This window comes from Sinohyriopsis cumingii, chromosome 4 (genome assembly GCF_028554795.1).
Source record: "Sinohyriopsis cumingii isolate HCF-2022 chromosome 4, ASM2855479v2, whole genome shotgun sequence".
Lineage (NCBI taxonomy): Eukaryota > Metazoa > Mollusca > Bivalvia > Unionida > Unionidae > Sinohyriopsis > Sinohyriopsis cumingii.
The window spans coordinates 67,542,962-67,566,101 of NC_142964.1; the positions used below are offsets into that span (position 1 = coordinate 67,542,962).

Sequence of the window (23,140 nt, forward strand, 5' to 3'; positions counted from 1 at the left end):
ATATGATATTACTTCTGATTGGTAAAATAGCAAAATTTGTTGCAGCTGAAAATCCACAATATACTGTAGAAATTGTGATGCCATTGTGATGTCATGTGTTTCCTGGTGACATTATCCACAGAATTATGTTTCTATTTTATTTTTAAAATTCAAAATGCATTAGAAAGTGTATAACATTGTTGTGTCGGACAATTTACAGACGTTTTAATAGTAGTTGTAGTGTTGCAAAAATGCGTTTCACCAGCTATGCTACCATGTCCCTGGTAAATCCAAATTGCATCAAAATTCTCTGCTATAACTTCCCTCAAATCCTTTAATTCCCTACTACAAAGCGATAGTCACATATCTGAAACTCTTTCACTAAACGTAATTCTCTCTAGACTTGATTCAAGTAACATTAAAACTGATTAATGAACTCACACAAATTGTTCTAGAAGGATTTTATTTATTTTACAAGGTATAAAATAAAAACAAAAAGAAAGACATATATTAATGATATTATTTTACTAAAGATGCAGTACAAGTATCAAGTTCTCTAAATATTTTTGGAAAGAAAGCCATCATAACTTTTCAATGTTTCATTTACTGCGAGTGGAAATTCCATGGCTTGTGATTTTGTAAACAAACCATATTCCAACTACACAAACAATTCTGGAACCAACAACCATGGCAATGAAATACAGTCATAGTGACAGTTAAGACTTTTTAAAACCTGTTTTCAAAATAAAATATCAAAACGTTTCCAAATTTTTCTTTTTATTAATTCTAAATTACAATGCCAATGATTTTACAGTCTTGACAACATGTAAAAAAATAATAAAATATTTCTCCAGGATGTTTATGGTTGCAAAAACATTTCAGAATGCATCACATATCAAACTGGTTGGGATATAATACAGAATATGTTACGGGTAAGTGAGGTTCACACAGGGTACAGTAGACACAAAGTACATTGACCATTCTACTCTTGTTCTGGTGCTAGGGTGATGTCATTTATAGATCAGATACATAACAGACATGCTGATGTAATTCTGGCTTTTTTTATATACAAAACTCATGAGAGATTATGGATACATTACACTTATTAACACTGCACCAATTTTGCTTTACCGTATGTAGTTGTATTTTACAATGTGAATTTTACTCTCTTTTGAAAGGATATAATGCATATGATAACTCAACCTGCCACAATTCAAGCACAGTCTAACACAATATAAAGCAGGGCTAGCTATCATGAAAAATTTTGTACCAACAGTATTTCTGAACAAACCATGATACATACCACAGTATAAAGTAAATTAAATTAGCAACCAACAATTACATTTTCTGAGGCAGGGGCATGGGATTTTTGTCCTTTTTCTTTTCTTTTTGACATTTCCAGCTTTCAAATAGCTGGAAAAAGTATCTTGCTCTGATTTATAGTAAAAAAATACCACATCATATCCATTATATTGTTTAAAAATTTTTTAATTACCTTGAGATAAAAGAAAATAAATCGTCAGTACCTAATAGTGCTCAAGTACCAGCACAGTGAAAACGTACTATGGTAAGTACCATCAGAAAAAAATACAGCAGTCAACTAGTATTACAGGTATTACTGCACACCTGTACTGTACAGCATTGGTCTTACTGACCTTGTCTGGGCCCAGTGGCCAGATGGTCTAAAGCGCTCACCATTACGGATCATTGCCATTTCACTTCTGTCTGCATGGGTCAGAGTCTCAGGCTTGGCTAATGTGGGTACATGAGAAAGCCTGCCAGTAGCTTCTTGTGGGTCAGTGGTTCTTCCTGGGGTTTTCCAAGGTTCTTCCTCCACCATTTATACTGGCTGCCATGTATAGCCTATCTTGTGCTGAAACAACAACTGACCTTGTCAAACCTGGAAATTACACAAGATAGGTAAGTGCTACACAGCGTGAATAAACAATGGTCAATACCTTTTGTGCATACTGCAATAAAAAATGATGATTAAGTGAAGATACTGATCAAGCTTTAAAAAGAAAATGTCTAAAGAAATGGATATCCTGAAAATATGACATGTACCTGTATCCAGCAATTTATAGATGATACAAAATTTATCAAATGCTGATTATGGCACAATTTCAATAAAATAAAATGCATTCTGCCAAAAACCATGATTTAAAAAAGAAAAAGAAAATTATGACACTATATCACATTAAATTCATGAAGTCTGAAAAATCAACCTGTGTCACCTAGTTTTGTTCTGGCAAATAACAAAGCAAGCTTTATGTTTATGGTCTAACAACACCAAATTCTCATAGACAACAATGGTAAGAAATTAATAACTATGTATAGTTTATACACAAGCTTACCTCATGCTCAGCAATTGGATATATTTCAAGTACCTTGCCCAAGGACACACAATAGTAACTGACCATTTCAGTTACAACTCCAGCATGGTAAGCAATGAGTCACAATGGCACCTCCTGCTTGGCAAGAGATCATAATGTGACTATGGTATATTTGCTATCTGAATATAAAAGTTTCTCCTCCTCCTCCATCCAACACTTGTCAGGATAAACAAATGAGATGATTTTTGTGCCCTGACACTGGTTATATTTTGAGCTAAATTCCACCATGATAATGAAATCTATATGCAGTGTGTTAACTTTTTCAACATTATTCCTACAGGCCTGAAGAGTTCTGTTAAAACTTTTTGAGGAGTTGTCTTACAGAAGTTAAACTTTATCTTGTTATTTTGTTCACTACAAATCTGACAGATGTCATCCTATTTATCTCTTTATTTATTGTTTGTAGACAAGATGTAAATAACCAAAATTTTAAATTTAGAAAGTTATATTTTTTATTTAGTTTTCACATTCTGTATTCCCTCATACAAGTTTTTGGTAAATTTAAAGCAATTTTTCTGCAAATTCTAGAACATTTTTCAGTTTATTAAAATATTAAGTAGTTTTCGAGGCAACCCTTCAAATCCAATTCTATTGCTAGGTTGTATGAACTATAAGAAGTTGCAACATTTAGATAAAAGTGTGTGAATTGCACATGTGCAGCTAATTATTTTATAACCTCTTCTGTTTGCATGACAATCATATATCAAGACAAATCTGCATTATCTGCTTCACTTTGACATCAATATTTAATTTTCTTTTTTTAAACTGACTGGATTTTTTTCTGGCAGACGGTCACTAATTCAAAACTTACTGCATATTTACTGTCAGGGTATCAAATACATGGGTTTCATGAATGTAAAGACCCAATAAAGATAACGAGATCCCTTCCTCATCCACAAAATGAAATCTCAAGAAAATGTCATTTTCCATATAAACAAGAAAATTGATAAAAACAGAAATTAATGATTTCACAGTGTAATTTTTTTTAAAGCATCTGACAAGAGAAATGTAAACTGCACATTATATGCCAACCTCATGTTGAATAGTCTCTATGCAGCTAACTGAATTTGTGTGCAAAAACTACTTGCTTTCTTTCAGTCACAGTGATTTTGATCACATACCTATTCATATGAAAATCAATTATCTACTTCTTCACTCCAACTCTAAGCCATCCACAAAGTTTGGTCCAGGTCTGTGATGACGAACTAATATTTTTGTGTGAAAACCATTTTTCTTTTGTGTCATAGTGACCCCAAAATGTATAACTTTCTTCATTACCATAAATGCAAGCCATCCACACAGTCTATGTAACAGTAGATGATTGTACAGAAACCATTTTTATTTCTTCAGTTATAGCGCCTTGACCTTCAACTGCTTGTTTTATAAATCCTGAAAATTTCAAGTTTCTTCCTCACCCCAAGTGCAAGTCATCCACAAAGCCTGGTAACTGCAGATAGTTGAGAATTTAAGTTACAATGCATAAAGTTTTTTTTTTAGGTCACACCGACCTTGACTTTTGACCATCTGAAACCAAAATGGATAGGCTTCTTCCCTGCCATAAGTATGGTCCATTCAGAAAGTTTGGGCCAAGTACAGACGGTAGAACAAATATTAATGTGCATGAATCATTTTTATTCATTCAGTAACATTGGCTTTGACCTTAACCTTTTAATCCAAAATCAATAGTATTCTTTGATTTCCTACTACTGTAGCCCATCTGCAAGGTTTGTGAGGGAGAATTCAATATATTATGTGGAAAACAATTTTTCTTATTCTGTTACAGTAACCTTGACTTCTGACATTTTGATCCTGAAATTAACATGATTCTTCCACACATCAAGTGCAAGCCACCCACAAAGCTTGGTGACTGTAGATGATGGAGAACTCAAGTTATTTATATTTCCTCTTATAGTCACAATGACATTGTCTTTTTAACTTTTGACTCTGAAATCTCTTAACCCATATGCAATATATCGTCAAAGTTCAGTAACTTCATATGGTAGGCAACCAAAGTTATTTTGTGAAAAAAAGAATCGGTAATTGACAGACCAAAGAATGGACAACATCATCTTCACACAAGCTTGATGGCTTCTTCCATTTTGTTTTGGGTGGTTCTGGAAATATAATGCAAGTTTACCATTGATACATTGACTGTATTACTGAAAACTGATGCAGTCCAAATCATTTTAATCAGCTCCATTCATGTAATCCACCAAATTCATTGTGACTGAAATGGCCATTTAACAGTTGTGTTGGTTCCCTCAATTTCATAAAAATCATAAACCCATCGCCGGTTGGCTCGACACTCAGTCCCACATTTTTCTGAGCTGCACTTCGGACATGTCATGTGACACCCTGGACATTCCTCATTAAGACAGTCACACAAATCCCTGCTGCCTTCTAGCAGAAAACCATTGTCATCATACATCTGATTCTTCCGTATACTGCAACAAAAAAAATCAATTTTATTCAAACAGCATTCTTCTGTAAGAGCTTCACCACATGAGGGTTTGATAGCTTTCTATAAAAGCCCCATTTCTGCATTATGAAAATAACTCTTTTTTTACCAGAGATTTTATGGGGCCATGTGAGAAAGTCCAGTTGAATGATACTACATAAAAGTATATTTCCATAGATTTTCATTTGTAAAACTCATATGGTACAGCAACCTAAAAAACAAGAGATTTTTTTCCAGGATTCCAAGACCATTCTTCTTTCTGTGAAGATGAGCTGCAATAACAAGATTTACATGAGAGCTACTATGGTGACCTTATTGAATGTCAGATTTTGATTTTCACTTCAGCACATCCCTTAAAAGTTGTGAACCAAGCAAATCACTTGTTAAACTGTCAGTTTGTTCCAGTTACATTTTTGCCAGAAATGCTTGTGATAAATTACATGATTGTTATCTTCAAGAGAACATTTCATAAATGGTGGTTAAATATTGCAGTGATAGGCCATCAACAATGAAATACCAGGATTTATGTATCCTTATATCATATAGATGTTTACAGATGTTTAAAACTGTGTCAAGGTCACTTGGCAGTATTAGTTAATTTAATGACTGACCAACTTCAGTGTTATCTCCCCTCACACAATACAATGGTGTTATCTCCCTTCACACTGTGTGCTGTCATCCTCACTTAGCAACCATACTAGATACCAGACTGGCAGCATTTTCATTTAACACCAACTAGACATCATAGAAAGTCTTCTGGTTCAGACCCCATTTTGATATGACCTTCTGTTAATGTTGGAGTAGTGACAGCAACTTTCTTCAAATGGCTGCTATGGTACAATTTTTATGCAAGACCAACTAGACATTATAAAAAGTATTATGTTGAAAACCCATATAAACAAGTTTGTCATCCACATATGCAATATGAACAAGTTTACCATCTACACATGCATATAAACAAGCTTACCATTTACATATGCATATAAAAAAGTTTGTCATCCACATATGCATATAAAAGTTTTCCATCTACATACACAATATGAACAAGTTTGCCATCAACATATGCATATAAACAAGTTTACCATCTACATATGCATATAAACAAGTTTACCATCTACATAGGCATATAAACAAGTTTACCATCTACATATGCATATAAACAAGTTTACCATCTATGCATATAAACAAGTTTACCATTTACATATGCATATAAACAAGTTTGCCATCTATGCATATAAACAAATTAACCATCCACATATGAAATATTAACAAGTTTACCATCTACATATGAAATATTAACAAGTTTACCATCTACATATGAAATATTAACAAGTTTACCATCTACATTTGCACATAAATAGGTTTTCCGTCTACATATGCATATAAATAAGTTTACCACCTACAGAGGTCTTGCTAAGATTTAAAAACAAGAGTCCAGGACTCTTATTTTGGTAACACCAGCAAAAGTTGCTGTCTCCTCCCAGAACATACTGGCCATACATAAATGGCTAAATGTTCCGATGAGAAGAACCATTTGTTCCCAATGAATTTAATTTTACAAATTGTTTATGCCACTGACATATAGCTCTTGTCTGTCCATCAGAGTGAGACTGAAAGGTCTTATTCCAAGCACTAAGCCAGGCATAACACACTTTCTTACACTTGGTTACTGTCCCATCCAAACTATCAGATTCTAGCAACTTTACCACTCTTCTGAATCTCATTACAATCTTTGTTAATTTACCGTTTAACCCCAAAACACTGATCCAAGTTTGCATTCTAAGTATATGTGTCTTCATTTCAAGGTCACATGCACTACATATCTGGCTAAACTTGGATATGGACACATTAATGAAAGCTAATGTTGTTCATTTAATGTACTCTTATAATGACCACATGTATATCTCTGAGCCTTTCTGCCTCTGAACTAAGGCACTGTAAATATCAGCACATTTTGCCACCACTCAGTGGCCAGTCACTGTCTTTGAACTTGATACCCAGATTTTGCATCATATTCTTTTGATGTGTTCTACAACATACACATCTGGGGGTCTTCCAGCCACTGAATTATGTCATTGCAAATACCAGCATAGCTAAAATAATCAACACATTTTCCCACTCAGCAGATTGTTGAAGTAGGACTGGCAAGCCTTTGAATTTGCTGCACAGCCATTGCTTGCATATGGAGGACTCCTGTGTAAGTGATTTTCATGTCCCAGACAAAATATTTGTGTCCAAATATGTGGGATTAATCATTTCCAAGAACTCTGATCTATATATAAACAAGTTTGCTGTCTACATATGCATATAAAAAAGTTTAATATTTATGTATGCAACATTAGCAAGTTTTCCATCTACATATGCACAATAACAAAGTTTACCAAATTTAATTTGCCTATATAAAGCTGCTATCTGTAACTGTGCTAACAAGGTTTTCAAGAAAATAATCAAAGTCCAAATTGAAGTAAAATAGAAAGAGTGAAAAAGTTGCTAATAATTACCAAAATAACATCAAAATATAATCATTTCATGTCTAAATTTTGTTTTTCTGCATCATCCAGTTTTTTGTAACTGCAAATGAGTTTGCCTTCAACATACAAACAAATGACTGGGTACTATTTAATATTCCCTGCTGTATTTAGAGAATTTCAGACAATGACTTAAATCCATACATATTGATTTCAGCCAGAAAACTATAAATATGATTGACTAATAACTTTGACTATCTATAATTTGCTTACTTGTGACTAAAAATTCTTCTGCTCATCTTTCTCATCTCACGAGTACTTCGCTCAGGATCAAAGTCTTCCATTAATTTTCCTGGATTCAGAAAGGACAACATCCTCAACTGCTTTGCTTGATAGTAGTTGGCCTGTTAACACCAGAAAAGGAATTCATAAAAATGCAAAACAAGGAATTAGATCAGAATCTGTGTGCATCACGAATACATGTACATATATGATTGCAAACTCATGCTAAGTTTACTATCAGTCTAGGGCTGCCTTCATAAAAATCTTATGGCCAGGTGTGTACTCTTACATCCAACTTTTGCCAAAAGAGTCCAAAGAGAATATCAAACTGTTGTTATGAGTAAAGAAGACTTTTTTTATTTTTTGCATGTTTTTGGAAGGACAAAAATAATTTCTTTTTTCTGTTCAAAAACAAAATATTTTCTGCGAATGAAATAAACAAATAGATGAAAAATCCAAGCCCAAGCAAGCAAAGCTACATAAACAGGACTAGAATTTAACAAATATTTCTTTGTCACCAATACATTGAAAAATTTACTATTTCTGCTGAATCTTCACTCTAGTCCTTCCCACTTCTGTTCACTAGTGACAATTAACACTTCCCAAGCCATCAGCCTACTGAAATGATGAAAACTACAAGTCCAATAGGAAATTTACTAGCGTTGGACAAGTGGACAACTACTACCATACTTACTGCATACATTGGGACACAATAAAATAATAATTTTTTTCTGGTCCCAGAACTTATGGTGAATGTTCTTTCACCTTGGTCATATGTCCCAATACTTCAGAAACAAAGTAAATTTGTGTTGAATTTGTGCCCCAAACCCATTGCATGTTGCAATGAAATAGATAAACAAAATGCCTATCTGATAAAAAATGAAAGAAACTAACCTTGTATTGTTATCATTTCTTTCCTTTTTTTCATCATAAGCATTAAAGAATAAAATATATCTACAAGCTCTGTATATGTAGTGTAGGCATCCATGCTGTAGTGTGTATCACTTATGTCCGATAACACATGACACATTAATATGTTCTCGGACTGAAAACTGGATCCAACAAAATTGCAAATGAGAGGGAAATAATCAACTGAATGCTTGAAGACAACTGCCATTCATGCATGACATGGTGTTAGGTGCAAAATAATCAAGACTGAATGATATCCAGGTTAGCTATATGACAGTATCTCACAAATAAAAATTATTGTTTAAAAATACATTCACTGGAGTGCAAGTGACAATCTTTTTGCTGGGTTACATAAAGTAGTACTAAAGCGAGTTATTGCTGTATATACTATTTACCCACAAACATCAGTGCCCATTTGCAATAATTATAACTACAGATGCCAGGCAAACAGAAGCCCAGGTGGTGAATCAACACTACTGGCAGCAAGCAGTAAACCCACTGTTTGAACGTACTGACAGGACATCAAAGACAAAGGTTATTTTTATAACAAAGCAAGCCAACTTCAGAATCTGACTTTAGATACTTTTAAGCCCTTTAAAAAAAAAAGGATATCAATACAAAGTTATTTTATTACAAAGCAAGCTGACCTCTGATGCAAAATTTGGATTCTTTTAAGTGTGCCGAGCTTTTAAAATTGTTTTTAAAATTTACAAATTCAGCCAAGATATGGGAAGCTATCTTTGGTTCCATTTCACCAGTATTCACGGGAATTTTGAAAATAAATTGAAACAATGGAACAAGTTTTAAAGTGACATAATATAGTGCTTTGTGCATGGACATTGACAACCCATCATCACCCAGAAGATTTGGAGAAAATAAAATCATTTAATGAATTCATGAAGGCCAGAAGAGAAGAAGATGATTTCCCCAACAATAGGATCATTAACATGGAGGAAACTCTAGTGTACTTTAATCTCATTTCTGGACAGGCTGATGATAAAATGGGGGTTAAAAGTGAGTGAATTAGCATGACTGGTTTAGATTTTTGTAAATAGAATCTAACTTTAGACCTTGCAGTTTCCACTTCAGGAGATGTGTTGCCTTTAAAGATAATTTTTGCCAGCATGAGTAAGCTTAAAGAAATACTCCTGCATCGAAAGAAGATTGTACATGTGCAGGAGAAGAAAGTGTTGATGAAATGATGCTGCAGTGGATTAAAGAGTTTTATCTGAAGTACACAGTTTTGTATTTATTAAAATAAAATTTAAGTTGGAGTGCATCTTCCTACCTGTAATTATCGAATGACTCATAAAGATGTCCCACAACTTATGACTCTAAAAAAACGATGTGTCACAGAACATACAGTGAACAAAAAAATTATTTTAAAAATTAATTTATGGTGTCCCAACATATATGGTAAATATGGTAATTTCAAACCCTGCACAGCAAAATTCATTGAAATCACACTTGACATGAACATTAACAAGTGAAAACCAAAATTATTTGTCTAGTTTCATCACATTTATTTCCTTCCACAAGAAAATGGAAGTATGCTGAACACATAAAGCAAATATATTTACCACCCTTGCAAATCTGCATAAACCACTCCAGTGGCCTAGTGGTTAGAGTGTCCACCTCAGATGCGGGAGGTCATGGGTTCAATCCCCGGCCGAGTCATACCAAAGACTTACAAAATTGGTATTAAAAGCTGCCTCGCTTGGCGCTCAACATTAAGAGGTTAGTATTAGGACTGGTCGGCCTGGTGTTAGGATAATGTGACTGGGTGGGACATCATGCTACATGTCTCTGACATGATGCCCCAGTGCTAGGCATCACTATAAACTGCCACACTGCAGACATCGTAGCGACCTGACTGAAATTTTTCAAAGCTATGTTAAAAATCCAAATCACACGTGCACAAATCTGCAAAAATGTAACTCACACTGTCATTAAATAAAAACAAAATTAAAATACATATCACAGATTTGATATTGTAATACTCCACATAGCTAATGCAGTAGAGTGTTTAAGCAGTGAGTTGGAGAGTAGAATATTGGTCATAGATATTAACAGAGCCACTAACCTGATCCATGTCTGTGAAGTCCATTATGGAAACTTATATACAGTATGAACAGGAACTAAATTACATACAGATACCTAAATTACATAAAGATACCTAAATTACATAAAGATACATATATAAATTCATAATAATATATATAACACCTGAAATAAGAATCCATTCTGTGCCAGGATATTGTTTTAAATATTTTATTATTCATTGCAACTAATTCTAATGTAATGACCACTTGCAGGGTTTTGCTATCATTCACACAGGATGCGACATAAGGTTGTCAAGATGAGGTCTTTAACATTAATGGTTTCTGCATTTAAAAAACAGTTTTATATTCTTCTCTTTATACGAGAAAGTTTATCTCTGCTGGTGTGTAACATAGTTCTAAACAAATATTATTTGTTGTATCAGTGTCAGTTGCCTACTGAACCAAAAAATGGAGTTCTCTCACTTGCCAACAGTTTGAATCATGCATGTAAATCATGGTCTACTTGTATTACTAACTGGTGAAATTTTTTAAAAAAGTAAATATTTTTTTCTTCACTGATATGAGCAAATCAGGCCACTTAATACCTGTTTCACTATTTGCGGCAGTCCGTGGATCATGTCGGTAGATGATGAATAAGATGTTACTCGAACATGATTGCAGCTAACAGCAAGCTGTCATTCGGTTTTGAGAAGCAATTAAATGTGATTAATAGGAAATAAGGAATGACCGGGGGATATATTCTATTACTGAACAGGTCGGCAAAAAGATTTGGTGTCATTTGCACGTCTTGTTAATTTATGTTGATTGTAAACTGTGAGTGTGAGACGTCTTGGGTGTTTCTTAGTGTTTTAGGGATTATTTACTTAGAGAACACGTTTTTGTGGTCTGATTTTAACTGAGCAACACAAGATACTGTTACAAGGTTGCCAGCCATCTACTGTAAAAGGCCAGGGTCACTAATATCAATGAAAAATTAAAAATTTACTTTATAAAACAAGTCTGTATCAAGCACAAAGAATATGACTAATCTAGCTCTGAAAATTTTAATGAGAATTTCTGTTGATGGGCCCAGTGTTGAGGATTTTGATTTCAGGAAGGCATTTAAGAAATGGCCTGGGAACAAATGAGGCAGATATAAATGAATTGGCAGTGACATTGTTCATAAGGGCTAAGCAATATTTTGTAATATCAGTTATAAGAAAAATTCTGCTATGCATATTTAATTTAATTGTTTGTCTGTTAATTTACATGCTATTGTAATGTAGCACTGTTTACTGGATTTTACATTGTCCAGAAATGAGTTCAGTTCTGTTTTACCTGATTAATTTTTTAATTTTTTAGTTAATTTTTTTGTTTATTTCATTGATGTAAACGACTAATAATAGAGACATTTTATCTAGTTGCTGACCTTGTTCCAAAATCAGTGACAGTTCTGGTAAACAATGTTTTTTCATTTTTTTATCTTTCTCAGAGTAAGAATTATTAAGTTGAGTCAAGGTTATACCTGGACTATGTGACAAGTATCATGTGTCAGTTGGTAACAAACTTCTATTTTTTTTCACAAGAGTGAACTTTTGCCCCTCATCCAGGAATCTGTTTTGCATCTAACTTAGTCATAAAACTGATGTTTTTGATAAAGGTTTGTCAGTTGTGCTTAAAACATTTGACATGTTAAGTTGTGCTTTAACATCTAGCACTGTAAGTTGTGTTATGTTGTGACCAGTTTGGGATGAATTGTATTTTTCTTCAAATTATTGATGTTGTAGGGTTTAATGCCATTTTCAGCACATGATAGGCTATACATGGTGGCCAGTATTAATGGTAGAGGAAAAACCCGGGAAAACCCTGGAAAGAACCATCGACCCATGAGAAGCTACTGGCAAGCTTTCTCATACCCACATTAGCTGAATCCGAGACTTGAACCCATGCAGACAGAGGTGAAATGGCAGTGATCCATAACGGAAAGCGCTTTAGACCACTCTGCCACTTGGGGGCCCCTCAAATTATTGAATTCAAGTGATTGTTTTCCCTGGAAATGTAAAAGTGCTCTGACAAAATTCTTGGACAAAGACATTCACTGGAATTTATACTGAATAAAAACTGGAATAATATTCTCTGTGGTTCAACAAGAGACTGTTGACACATCTGCACTTTGTAGGTTATTACAGATGTCTGCACTTTGTAGGTTATTACAGACGTCATCGCCTTCCATCTTGAATTTCATCGGGATCTGAACAGATATTCACTTGAATTTCATCAGGATTTGAACTGAGATTCACTTAAAACTTTTCCTTGATAGGACTTGTGTTTTATATTCTGGATTACAACTTGGATTTAATTCTCAATACTGTAAGTTCTTTTTTCTTATTTTTCACTTTGTATTCTAGGGAAATAAATTATTTATTAAATTTTATGAAGCTCAATGTCTTCATTCTTTTCGTGTTACTTATTTTAAGAGCATAGACTCATTCTTACTTTTCATATGCTATACATTGAACTTCACATGTATATAATGGTATTGTTATATTTATTAATAATTATTCTTGTGCTTTAGGATGTAATAAAGACATGTATAAAAAAAATTCATTTTTATATAGATTAAAAATAGGATCAATATAATATTACGCATATACTGAAGTCCCTGCATCATGGCATAAAGTGGCTCCTATGGCTGAAAAGTTGCTCCAAATTTTTAAATCTGGCAAATTTTATGGCGCAAAGAAAAATATTTCCAAGGGAGTCCCTGGTACTCCAGTATAAAGTAACCTCAATAATAATACTGTACACCTGTATGGTGCTCCTGAATAGTTTTATAGTAAGGGACCAATTTACTATGTATGATGTACCCCAGTATAAGCTGACATTGACAATAATACTGTACACTTTTATCATTCCCCTGAACAGTGTTATAGCGAGGGACCAATGTATTGTGTATACTATATCCCAGTATATGGTGATCTTGTCTATATCATAGGACAACTTTATGGCTCCCCTGACTAGTGTCATAGTGTGAAACCAATTTACAAAACAAATAGACTCAGATCTGCCATTGTACATTGTGCTCACAGATTTATCTAGGTCTATGTTGCTTGTTCAGGTTATGATTTCAAAAGAACAGTAGAGACCATGATCTAATCATGCATTATGCGACAACATATATGGGTCTATGCTATTCATAGTTGACATTGTACACTTATATATTATATCACAATGTTCTGAATATAATGAATTTGTGAAGATTCAATATCTTATAATATCATGGTACAGTCCATCCACAAATTTCTCATATGTATTATAAATTACTGACCAGATCTGCATCCATTGAATTTTCTCCCATCTCCATATCCATAAATAGCATCTGACTGTTGGAGGAGTTGGACGAGAGTCGGCTGCTCTGAAAAACAGCAACAAGATTAACTATCTGAACAAAGCAAAACAAATTTCTGATCAACTTTTTATAAAATGTTCTAAACTTGCCAAGATTTTAAAGACAGATAGTAAATTGAATTCCATGAAACACAACAAAATCAGCAACATGGTTAGTGAGCAAATAGACAATTTTGATAGGATATAATTTCATAGTGAGCAAATGGATGATTTTGATGGGATATGACTTCATAGTGAGTAAATTGATGCTTTTGATGGGATCCAATTTTATAGTGAGTAAATAGATTTAAATGGGATAAAATATCAAAGTGAGTAAATGGGTGATTTTGATGGGATAAAATTTCATAGTAAGTAAATGGATGATTTTGAGAAGATATACTTTTATACTGAGTAAATGGATGATTTGGATGGGATATAATTTCATAGTGAGTTTTCATAGTGAGTAAATGGTTGATTTTGATGGGATATAATTACATAGTGTTGCTGTTGTTGTTGTTCTAGGGTTTAACGCCATTTGTCAGCACAAGATAGGCTATACATGGTGGCCATTATAACTGGTGGAGGAAGAACCCTGGAAAACCGAGGGAAAAAACACAGACCCACAAGAAGCTACTGGCAGGCTTTCCCACGTACCCACGCTAGCTGAGCCTTGGACTCGAACACACGCATACAGAGGTGAGATGGCAGTGATCTGGAATGGTGAGCGCTTTAGACCACTTGGGGCCCCAATTACATAGTGAGTAAATGAAAGATTTTGATGGGATAAAATTTCATGGTTAATAAGCAAATAGAGAATTATTTTGACAGGATAACATTTCATGGTTTGTGAGTAAATGGATGGTTTTGATAAAATTCCATGTTCTGAGTGAAAATGGAATAATTTTATGGACAAAATGTCATGGTTATTAAGTAAATGGACTCATTTTTAAGGATTCAATTTCATGGCATGGAGGTAAGTGGATGAATTTGATGAGATCAGAGTTCACAGAATAACTTTTCTTCTGGCAGTCAATAAAGGTTGCATTAACAAATGTCTCAGCCTTAAAAATGTAAGTTATCACACCCAATAATTTCTATAAAAAAATTGTCACAATTTAACAGTTTTCATACCCTGATGCATAAACTTTATGTCATAAGGAAATGTATGTAGGGTTGAGTTCCATTTATTTTATAGAATTCTATTAAATGATTTCTGTGTCTGATATATTATTCAAGGAAAGAGGCAGGTTGAGGTATGACTGTATGCTAATCAACTGAGAAAAAATATAAATATAAAAAAGAATATAATGACAATTTGTTAAACAAGCATTCTTTTTCATAAAATCTTATAATTCAAAGACAATTACACAGTGTGATTTAATATAATCTGGCAAGCATAATTAATTCACTTTCAACTGTAAATACAATGTTCTGGAAACTTATGCTGCTGGAAACTATGAAGAAAGTGAACAGCATATATGCTGATTTGTCTGCCCATTATGTAATATTCAATCTGGGCCGAATCTATTGGCAGGAGGATAAACTCTTCTGTACATGCACAAACACAGTAGAAACTTTTGCATACCCTTCTAACAGTTACTTCATCCTTGATCATTTCTAATTCACTCTCTCTGATGCTTGTGGCTTTACTGATACAGGTCAGGCAAAAACGGCGCCCCTTGATACAACTCTGACCAAGCTCCCGAAAGACTCTGATGGCTTCAGGAGGAACTTGACTGAAGAATTTTAGATTTGTGTCATTGTTTCCCCAATCTGCATGGAACTTGCATCTACATTTGTATTTTGGCTAAAAACAATAAGAAAATAAATTCATCAATGTGAAAATGGTTATAGTTACTTAAACATGCTCAAGCTTCATTTTTTTAAATATAGATAAAGTTAGTTATAACTGTAATATAGTGAAATAATTTATTATGCACTAGTTAATAAGTTTCATGATTTTGTGAAAACTTACAATTCTGGCAGTGCTTCAATTCAGGAATTTGGAAAGGCATCCTATCATTTTCATAAGATCATAGTTCAAATGGTCTTTAACCACAAAATCCAAGAAAACTGATAACCAATGAAAAACAGCAAACACACAGCTTCAGTATTTTTTTCATAACTTTATAATGAATATAAATATTTTAGAAATATAATGCATTAAATGTGGACAAACTTTAGAGTTTGCATTGTGAAGCAGCTAAAAATATGTGCATTTTTTTGTTGTGCTTATGCTAGATCTATTTAGGCACTATATCACAAACCCTATAGCTCAAGGCATGAAATATGTGGTACAAAATGCTAGTAATATATATGATTATATTGTGTTAGAAGTTACAGCTAATTAAAGCTTCAACAGCAGCAAATATTTCAAAATATTTGTTCACAATTAACTGAAAAATCAAAACATGTTAATTCACAAGTTCACTTTAGTCAAAGCCTTTCTTCAAAACATGAATTAACCTACTCCCATGTCAGTCAAACTGTAATGCATGTCATGCTCACCAATACTATTGCAGGAAAAGTGTTAGAAATTATGTAATCACAAGCACACTGCACGATCCAAGTTTAACGGTCCAACATCTAGGTGACATAAATATATTCATTGGATTCATTATAGTTGTAGGGAATTGAAAAAAAATTATTATACAACAGTGATTTATTTTTGGTAACAACTGGACCCTTCTACAATCTCTGGTAGCAATAGGACCCTTCTACAACCTCTGGTAACAACTGGACCCTTCTATATCCTCTGGTAACAACTGGACCCATCTACAAACTATGGTAACAATGGGACCCTTCTACATCCTCTGGTAACAACTGGACCCTTCTACATCCTCTGGTAACAACTGGACCCTTCTACATCCTCTGGTAACAATGGGACCCTTCTACATCCTCTGGTAACAACTGGACCCTTCTACAACCTCTGGTAACAACTGGACCCTTCTATATCCTCTGGTAACAACTGGACCCATCTACAAACTATGGTAACAATGGGACCCTTCTACATCCTCTGGTAACAACTGGACCCTTCTACATCCTCTGGTAACAACTGGACCCTTCTACAACCTCTGGTAACAACTGGACCCTTCTACATCCTCTGGCAACATCTGGACCCTTCTACAATCTCGTAACAATGGGACCCTTCTACAACCTCTGGTAACAATGGGACCCTTCTACAACCTCTGGTAACAATGGAACCCTTCTATAACCTCTGGTAACAACTGGATCCTTCTACATCCTCTGGTAACAACTGGACCCTTCTACAACCTCTGGTAACAATGGGACCCTTCTACAACCTCTGGTAACAACTGGACCCTTCTACATCCTCTGGTAACAACTGGATCCTTCTACAACCTCTGGTAACAATGGGACCCTTCTACAACCTCTGGTAACAATGGGACCCTTTTACAACCTCTGGTAACAACTGGACCCTTCTACAACCTCTGGTAACAAATGGATCCTTCTACATCCTCTGGCAACATCTGGACCCTTCTACAATCTCGTAACAATGGGACCCTTCTACAACCTCTGGTAACAACTGGACCCTTCCACATCCTCTGGTAACAACTGGACCCTTCTACATCCTCTGGTAACAACTGGACCCTTATACAATCTCGTAACAATGGGACCCTTCTACATCCTCTGTTAACAACTGGACCCTTCTACAACCTCTGGTAACAACTAGACCCTTCTACATCCTCTGGCAACATCTGGACCCTTCTACAATCTCGTAACAATGGGACCCTTCTACAACCTCTGGTAACAACTGGACCCTTCTACATCCTCTGGTAACAACTGGACCCTTCTACATCCTCTGGTAACAACTGGACCCTTCTACAACCTCTGGTAACAATGGGACCCTTCTATAACCTCTGGTAACAACTGGATCCTTCTACATCCTCTGGTAACAACTGGACCCTTCTACAACCTCTGGTAACAAAGGTACCCTTCTACAAGCTCTGGTAACAACTGGACCCTTCTACATCCTCTGTTAACAACTGGACCCTTCTACATCCTCTGGTAACAACTGGACCCTTCTACAACCTCTGGTAACAACTAGACCCTTCTACATCCTCTGGCAACATCTGGACGATTCTACAATCTCGTAACAATGGGACCCTTCTACAACCTCTGGTAACAACTGGACCCTTCTACATCCTCTGGTAACAACTGGACCCTTCTACAACCTCTGGTAACAATGGGACCCTTCTATAACCTCTGGTAACAACTGGATCCTTCTACATCCTCTGGTAACAACTGGACCCTTCTACAACCTCTGGTAACAATGGGACCCTTCTACAACCTCTGGTAACAACTGGACCCTTCTACAACCTCTGGTAACAACTGGACCCTTCTACAACCTCTGGTAACAACTGGACCCTTCTACAACCTCTGGTAACAACTGGACCCTTCTACATCCTCTGGTAACAATTGGACCCTTCTACAACCTCTGGTAACAATGGGACCCTTGTACAACCTCTGGAAACAATAGGACCTTATACAAACTCTGGTAACAATGGAACCCTTCCCAAATCTGTTATTAATAAATTATGACTCATGTTATGTATGCTATGAAAATCTATTCTCCTAAAAATAAACAAGTATCAATTTTAAACTTAAATTGATATGCAATTTATTCAAATTGTCTACATACATGAGAATGACCTGCGAACACTTCACTATTACCATGCTTTGAGCTATTTTCATTGACCTGGTCAGTAAAGTAATTAGCTTCGAATACTCATTAATATTCATTATAGTCACTGCATACATATTCAGAAATGGTACAGTTCATAACTTATGTATGTATGTATGATGTATATATGTATGTATGTATGTATGTATGTATGTATGTATGTATGTATGTATGTATGTATGCATGCATGTATCAATGCATAAACCTTACTTTGCAATTGTAATCATTTGCCGAGATTCTATGATGTATGCACTTTAATTCATAAAAATAAAAAACATAATAATGTACAACATATTATTAAAAGAACTTAAATTTGTCAAAACTAATGGCTGATGATACATATTTGTCTACTTCAGGTATATATGTTTTTTAGTTGTAATTTTTGAAAAAATATCCATTTGCAAGTCTGCCACCAAGACCAGTGCTAACAGATGACAGCTGTGAATGGCTGAAGTCCTCTAGTTCGGGTTCATTTGCTGAAATGTCCATTAGCATTTTGAAAAGTCTCTTGGCCTAAAGAATTCCATAATGATGTCTTGAACTAAATCCTTGTTCACGATGAGCAGTGAATGGGCTTATAACAAGCATGATTTCTAACAGTTTGCATATTGCGACACTGTGTGTGTTTGGATTTTTAATGTAGCCTTAGCAATTTGAGTCATATCACAAGTTTGCAGTATGGCAGTTTAAAGATGTCTAGCACTGGAGCATCATAATGCAGCCATGTAGCATAACGTCCCACCCAGTCATATTATCTTGACATCAGGTTAACCAGTCCCAACACTAACCTCTTAATGCTGAGCACCAAGCAAGACAGTTGCTAGCATGATTTTTATTAGTCTCTGGTATGACTTGGTCGGCATTCGAACCTGTATCAGAGGTGGACACTCTAACCACTTAGGCCACCACACTGGTCACCATAGTTGACTGAGAGTAGGTGGAGTGTATACTTAACAGTGTTCAAATATTTCAACAGGTGGATACAGTAACTGCTTGTGTGTCAGCATCTTTGCTTAGAACTCTAAATAATGCTTTTGAATGGCAGGATGGTCTTCCATTTTAAAATAACTTCAAGATCATTGAGAAAAACCTGCAAGTGTTTCCTCCCATATTCCACCTAAGCTGCCCTTTTATAAGGTACCTGCAGGCACTGACAAATAAAAACTGTTTGAATATCCACCCTGCGCCAGTTTGTAATATTGTTTACAATAAATGCAAAACATTTTTCCTTCTAAGTCAACAAATTCATTCTAGGAATAACAATCATCCCAATGCGGCTGAAAAATTCTTGTTTTGTAGTAATGTCATATATGACATTTTTTGCAACATAACCACAGAATATGGTTTATGTCTCTTTGTATAAATAGTTACCTAATACCCAGTTGCATTCTTAAGTTTTATCTTTCCATTTTAACAGGAATTTTGCTTCTCCAAATCTCCTTATTACTCTTCTTGTGAAAATCATTTTATCCACTGAGTACATATGAGCCTGCCTGACCAATACTTTTAACACAAACAGCTCATTAATTAGATAATTGTTTTGATCAAATTCAATATTGCATGTGGAAGTTAATCCTCTCTATATTCAATTAAAAAAATACATAATTGTTACTGCCATTTAATCAGTTCATAAAGGAAACTAAAACAAATGTCAGTAGAGTCACTTTAATTGATATAATTTCACTTATTTGCTTGATTAAAATCAAAGTGAGCCATTTGTGAGGATTTGGTTTTAGTAAACACAACACAAAAAGCCAATTAAAACACTGCTACTTAATCGTACCACCTTTGTTATGTTGGCATGTTTTGATTTGTCAATAATTTGGTCAATGAGCCCAAAATGCAGTCAAGCAGTAATAAAACATGCGCACATGAAAGTTTGTCAATGACCACCAATAGGTGTGATACCCAACATAAATGTATACATGGAAAGGGATAGAATCAAGTGCTCAGTATGCCCTGATAAAGTAACTAAAGCACATTCAGACTTTTCAAAACAGAAAAATAGCACTTGTCCTAGACCTGCAACACAGAAAATTTTACTTGCTTGACTTTGAAAATAAGTAGTTCTGGTTGTTAGGCTATGGAATTTGATGAGCAGTGCACATAACTTTATGAAGATAAACCTTTCATAATAAATGTAAATATTAAGCACAAAAAGATAAACATAAAAACATAAAGATGTCAATAATTCTGTCAAATGTATAAAAAAGATAAAGATAAAAAAATGTAATATGAACCCTGCACAAGTCATCAGATCTACATGACGTTCAGTTCATATGCCCAGCAAGCATCACTCCCAGTTTAACCCATTCCTGTGTTGCACATTCAGAGCAGGATAGAGTTCCCCACAATATTTTCCACGTCCCTTAAATCTTGAGACCTTGTGCATGCACATTTCCCAGTACTTCTAATGCAAATAATTCTGTCTTGTTCAAACTGTGTTTCTTGTATTTGGAGAAAAAAAATTTACACACTGAATCTGGCTCATTGAATAATTTTGGCAACACTGCTTATTTCATATTATTAAAGTTCATTCCACACAGCATCGTGCATGACATACACATCTGTAGCTCAGTGAATTTTCAGGTCAGTGTCATTAAATGTAGCTAAAAGTAACTAATTCATTTTGCACAATAAGTATTTCAACACCATCTGAATCGAAAGAGAGCATAACACATATTAAATACACGCTAAAACTGGGTGGTCTGCCCATATCAAACTTTTTTATGCCGTCATGACTGGAGGAGTCGATTGTTTATTAATGGTGAACAGCATTTATAATATTATTCAGCGATAATGTAGTTGCCTCCTTTTGATTTCTTTGCAGTATCAAATATAGACTCAATCAGCACTTAGGATGAACATAGCAGATTACATGTACACAGACTAGTCCTACATGTAAGACCTTGATGCTGATATTATGTTTTGGGCGTTAGGGTCTTACTGCCTAACTAACAGCACTGTGTAGTGTGTTTTGATATTGACTAACATCGTAACGAAAGTCAAATCTTTCAGGAATATCTCATACAACTGGCAACTAAAATAATGGCGCTTTTCTACAAAGTAAAGTCATAATGTTTCAGTCAGACTTTAATTACTCTGATGTCTTTTCTCTAATAAATTCAAATTCTCACAAAAGAAATGGACATGTTTTCAAGTTTCGTTGGCCTACATTTCAGCTAACTGGAAGGTGATGAAAGCTGGGAATGCCAAAATCAGGTAAAGTTGAAATATTATTCTTTAATGAAATGAATAAAAAATATGTTATGCCTTTTGGAACTGTAAAGCAACATTTCGTTTCATTCAAGAAACGTATCTGCCACATGAACCTACTTAAACATACTTCGGCATACCTCGACTACCATTGCATTGCAACAAGTTCAAATGTATGCCAGTGGAACATGAAAATGCGTCCATTTGCTAGTGTCATTTTTTCATTCCGCCAGGATAAAGACAGCACAGTAAGTATATTAATTACACATAAATTAGTGGAAGAGTGTCGATATATGCTGCCAAATGTTTAAGATATTTCTGAAACTTTGACTACTCGTTGCAATGTCAACGACATCGGAACACGCTATACAAGGTCATTATTTGGATAGTAAGACATAGCACTAAAACAAAACCAACATGTGCTATGTCTTACATTGAGAACTAGTACACAGACCAGTCTTTCTTCAGCAAGTATAGAATGAACGGTGTTGCGCTGTGTGACAATATTAACTGTGTTTAAATCATTTATACACGAAACGAATTCGGTACTTTATGCGACATTTCGCAATGCATACGTGAAAATTCTGTGATAAACAGACGTGAATATCATTCCCAATACTGTGAAGAGCAAACTATAATGCGTCAATGGTCTCTGGGTCACAATACAAATCTGGTCGGGAACACAACAATATTGACTGGATATGTATGATGGATTCAGGTTGTTTATTTGGGGTGAACTTAACCTTTTTCGAGTCCTTTGCTGAATACTCTTCTGCCTGCTTTGATGTACTGTCACTTGTGTTCGAATTTTCGTCCTGATCGCCACTGTCATCATCTATGAGCAGTACTTCTTCCATTGTTGTTGGTTGTGCGGTGTGCGTTTTAGTCGCCCAACTTAGCCAACTCATACGATAATGACCGAAATTTACGATTAATCCATCTTAGTAGCAAAAACGCTTATCTTAATTAAATGGGTAAAGAGCGAAATGTTCCAATGGGCTCCTGCTAATAAATCCACTGGAACACACATATGCCGTTCCACCAATATGAAGGTTCACATACACGTACCGTGTTTAAAATGACGTAATGTGCACACCACTTATCATAACCATTTTCATTTAAGTACAATAAAAAAACATAAAACAAGCTGTAATACGTGTAATAAATCCTCATAAATCACGTAATATGACATAATATGTTATAAAACATAATACATAGAGACATAAAAACGCACGAATATGTATCATAAACAAGGGCGATCAATTAAGTGTTATACAAACTCACATATCAAGCGTGGTCCCGAA

General features: G+C 34.8%; 1 protein-coding gene across 1 annotated transcript; it reads right to left on the bottom strand.

Moving 5' to 3' along the window:
- Positions 1–423: 423 nt before the first annotated feature.
- On the bottom strand, positions 424–22,757 carry LOC149801380 (uncharacterized). Its single transcript, XM_089955450.1, has 5 exons — positions 22,580–22,757; positions 15,504–15,725; positions 13,860–13,946; positions 7,572–7,702; positions 424–4,816 (listed from the first exon to the last, which is right to left on the bottom strand). The coding sequence occupies exons 1-5, from the start codon at positions 22,742–22,744 to the stop codon at positions 4,591–4,593; spliced, it is 831 nt and encodes a 276-aa protein (XP_089811576.1). The 5' UTR covers positions 22,745–22,757; the 3' UTR covers positions 424–4,590.
- Positions 22,758–23,140: the final 383 nt, after the last annotated feature.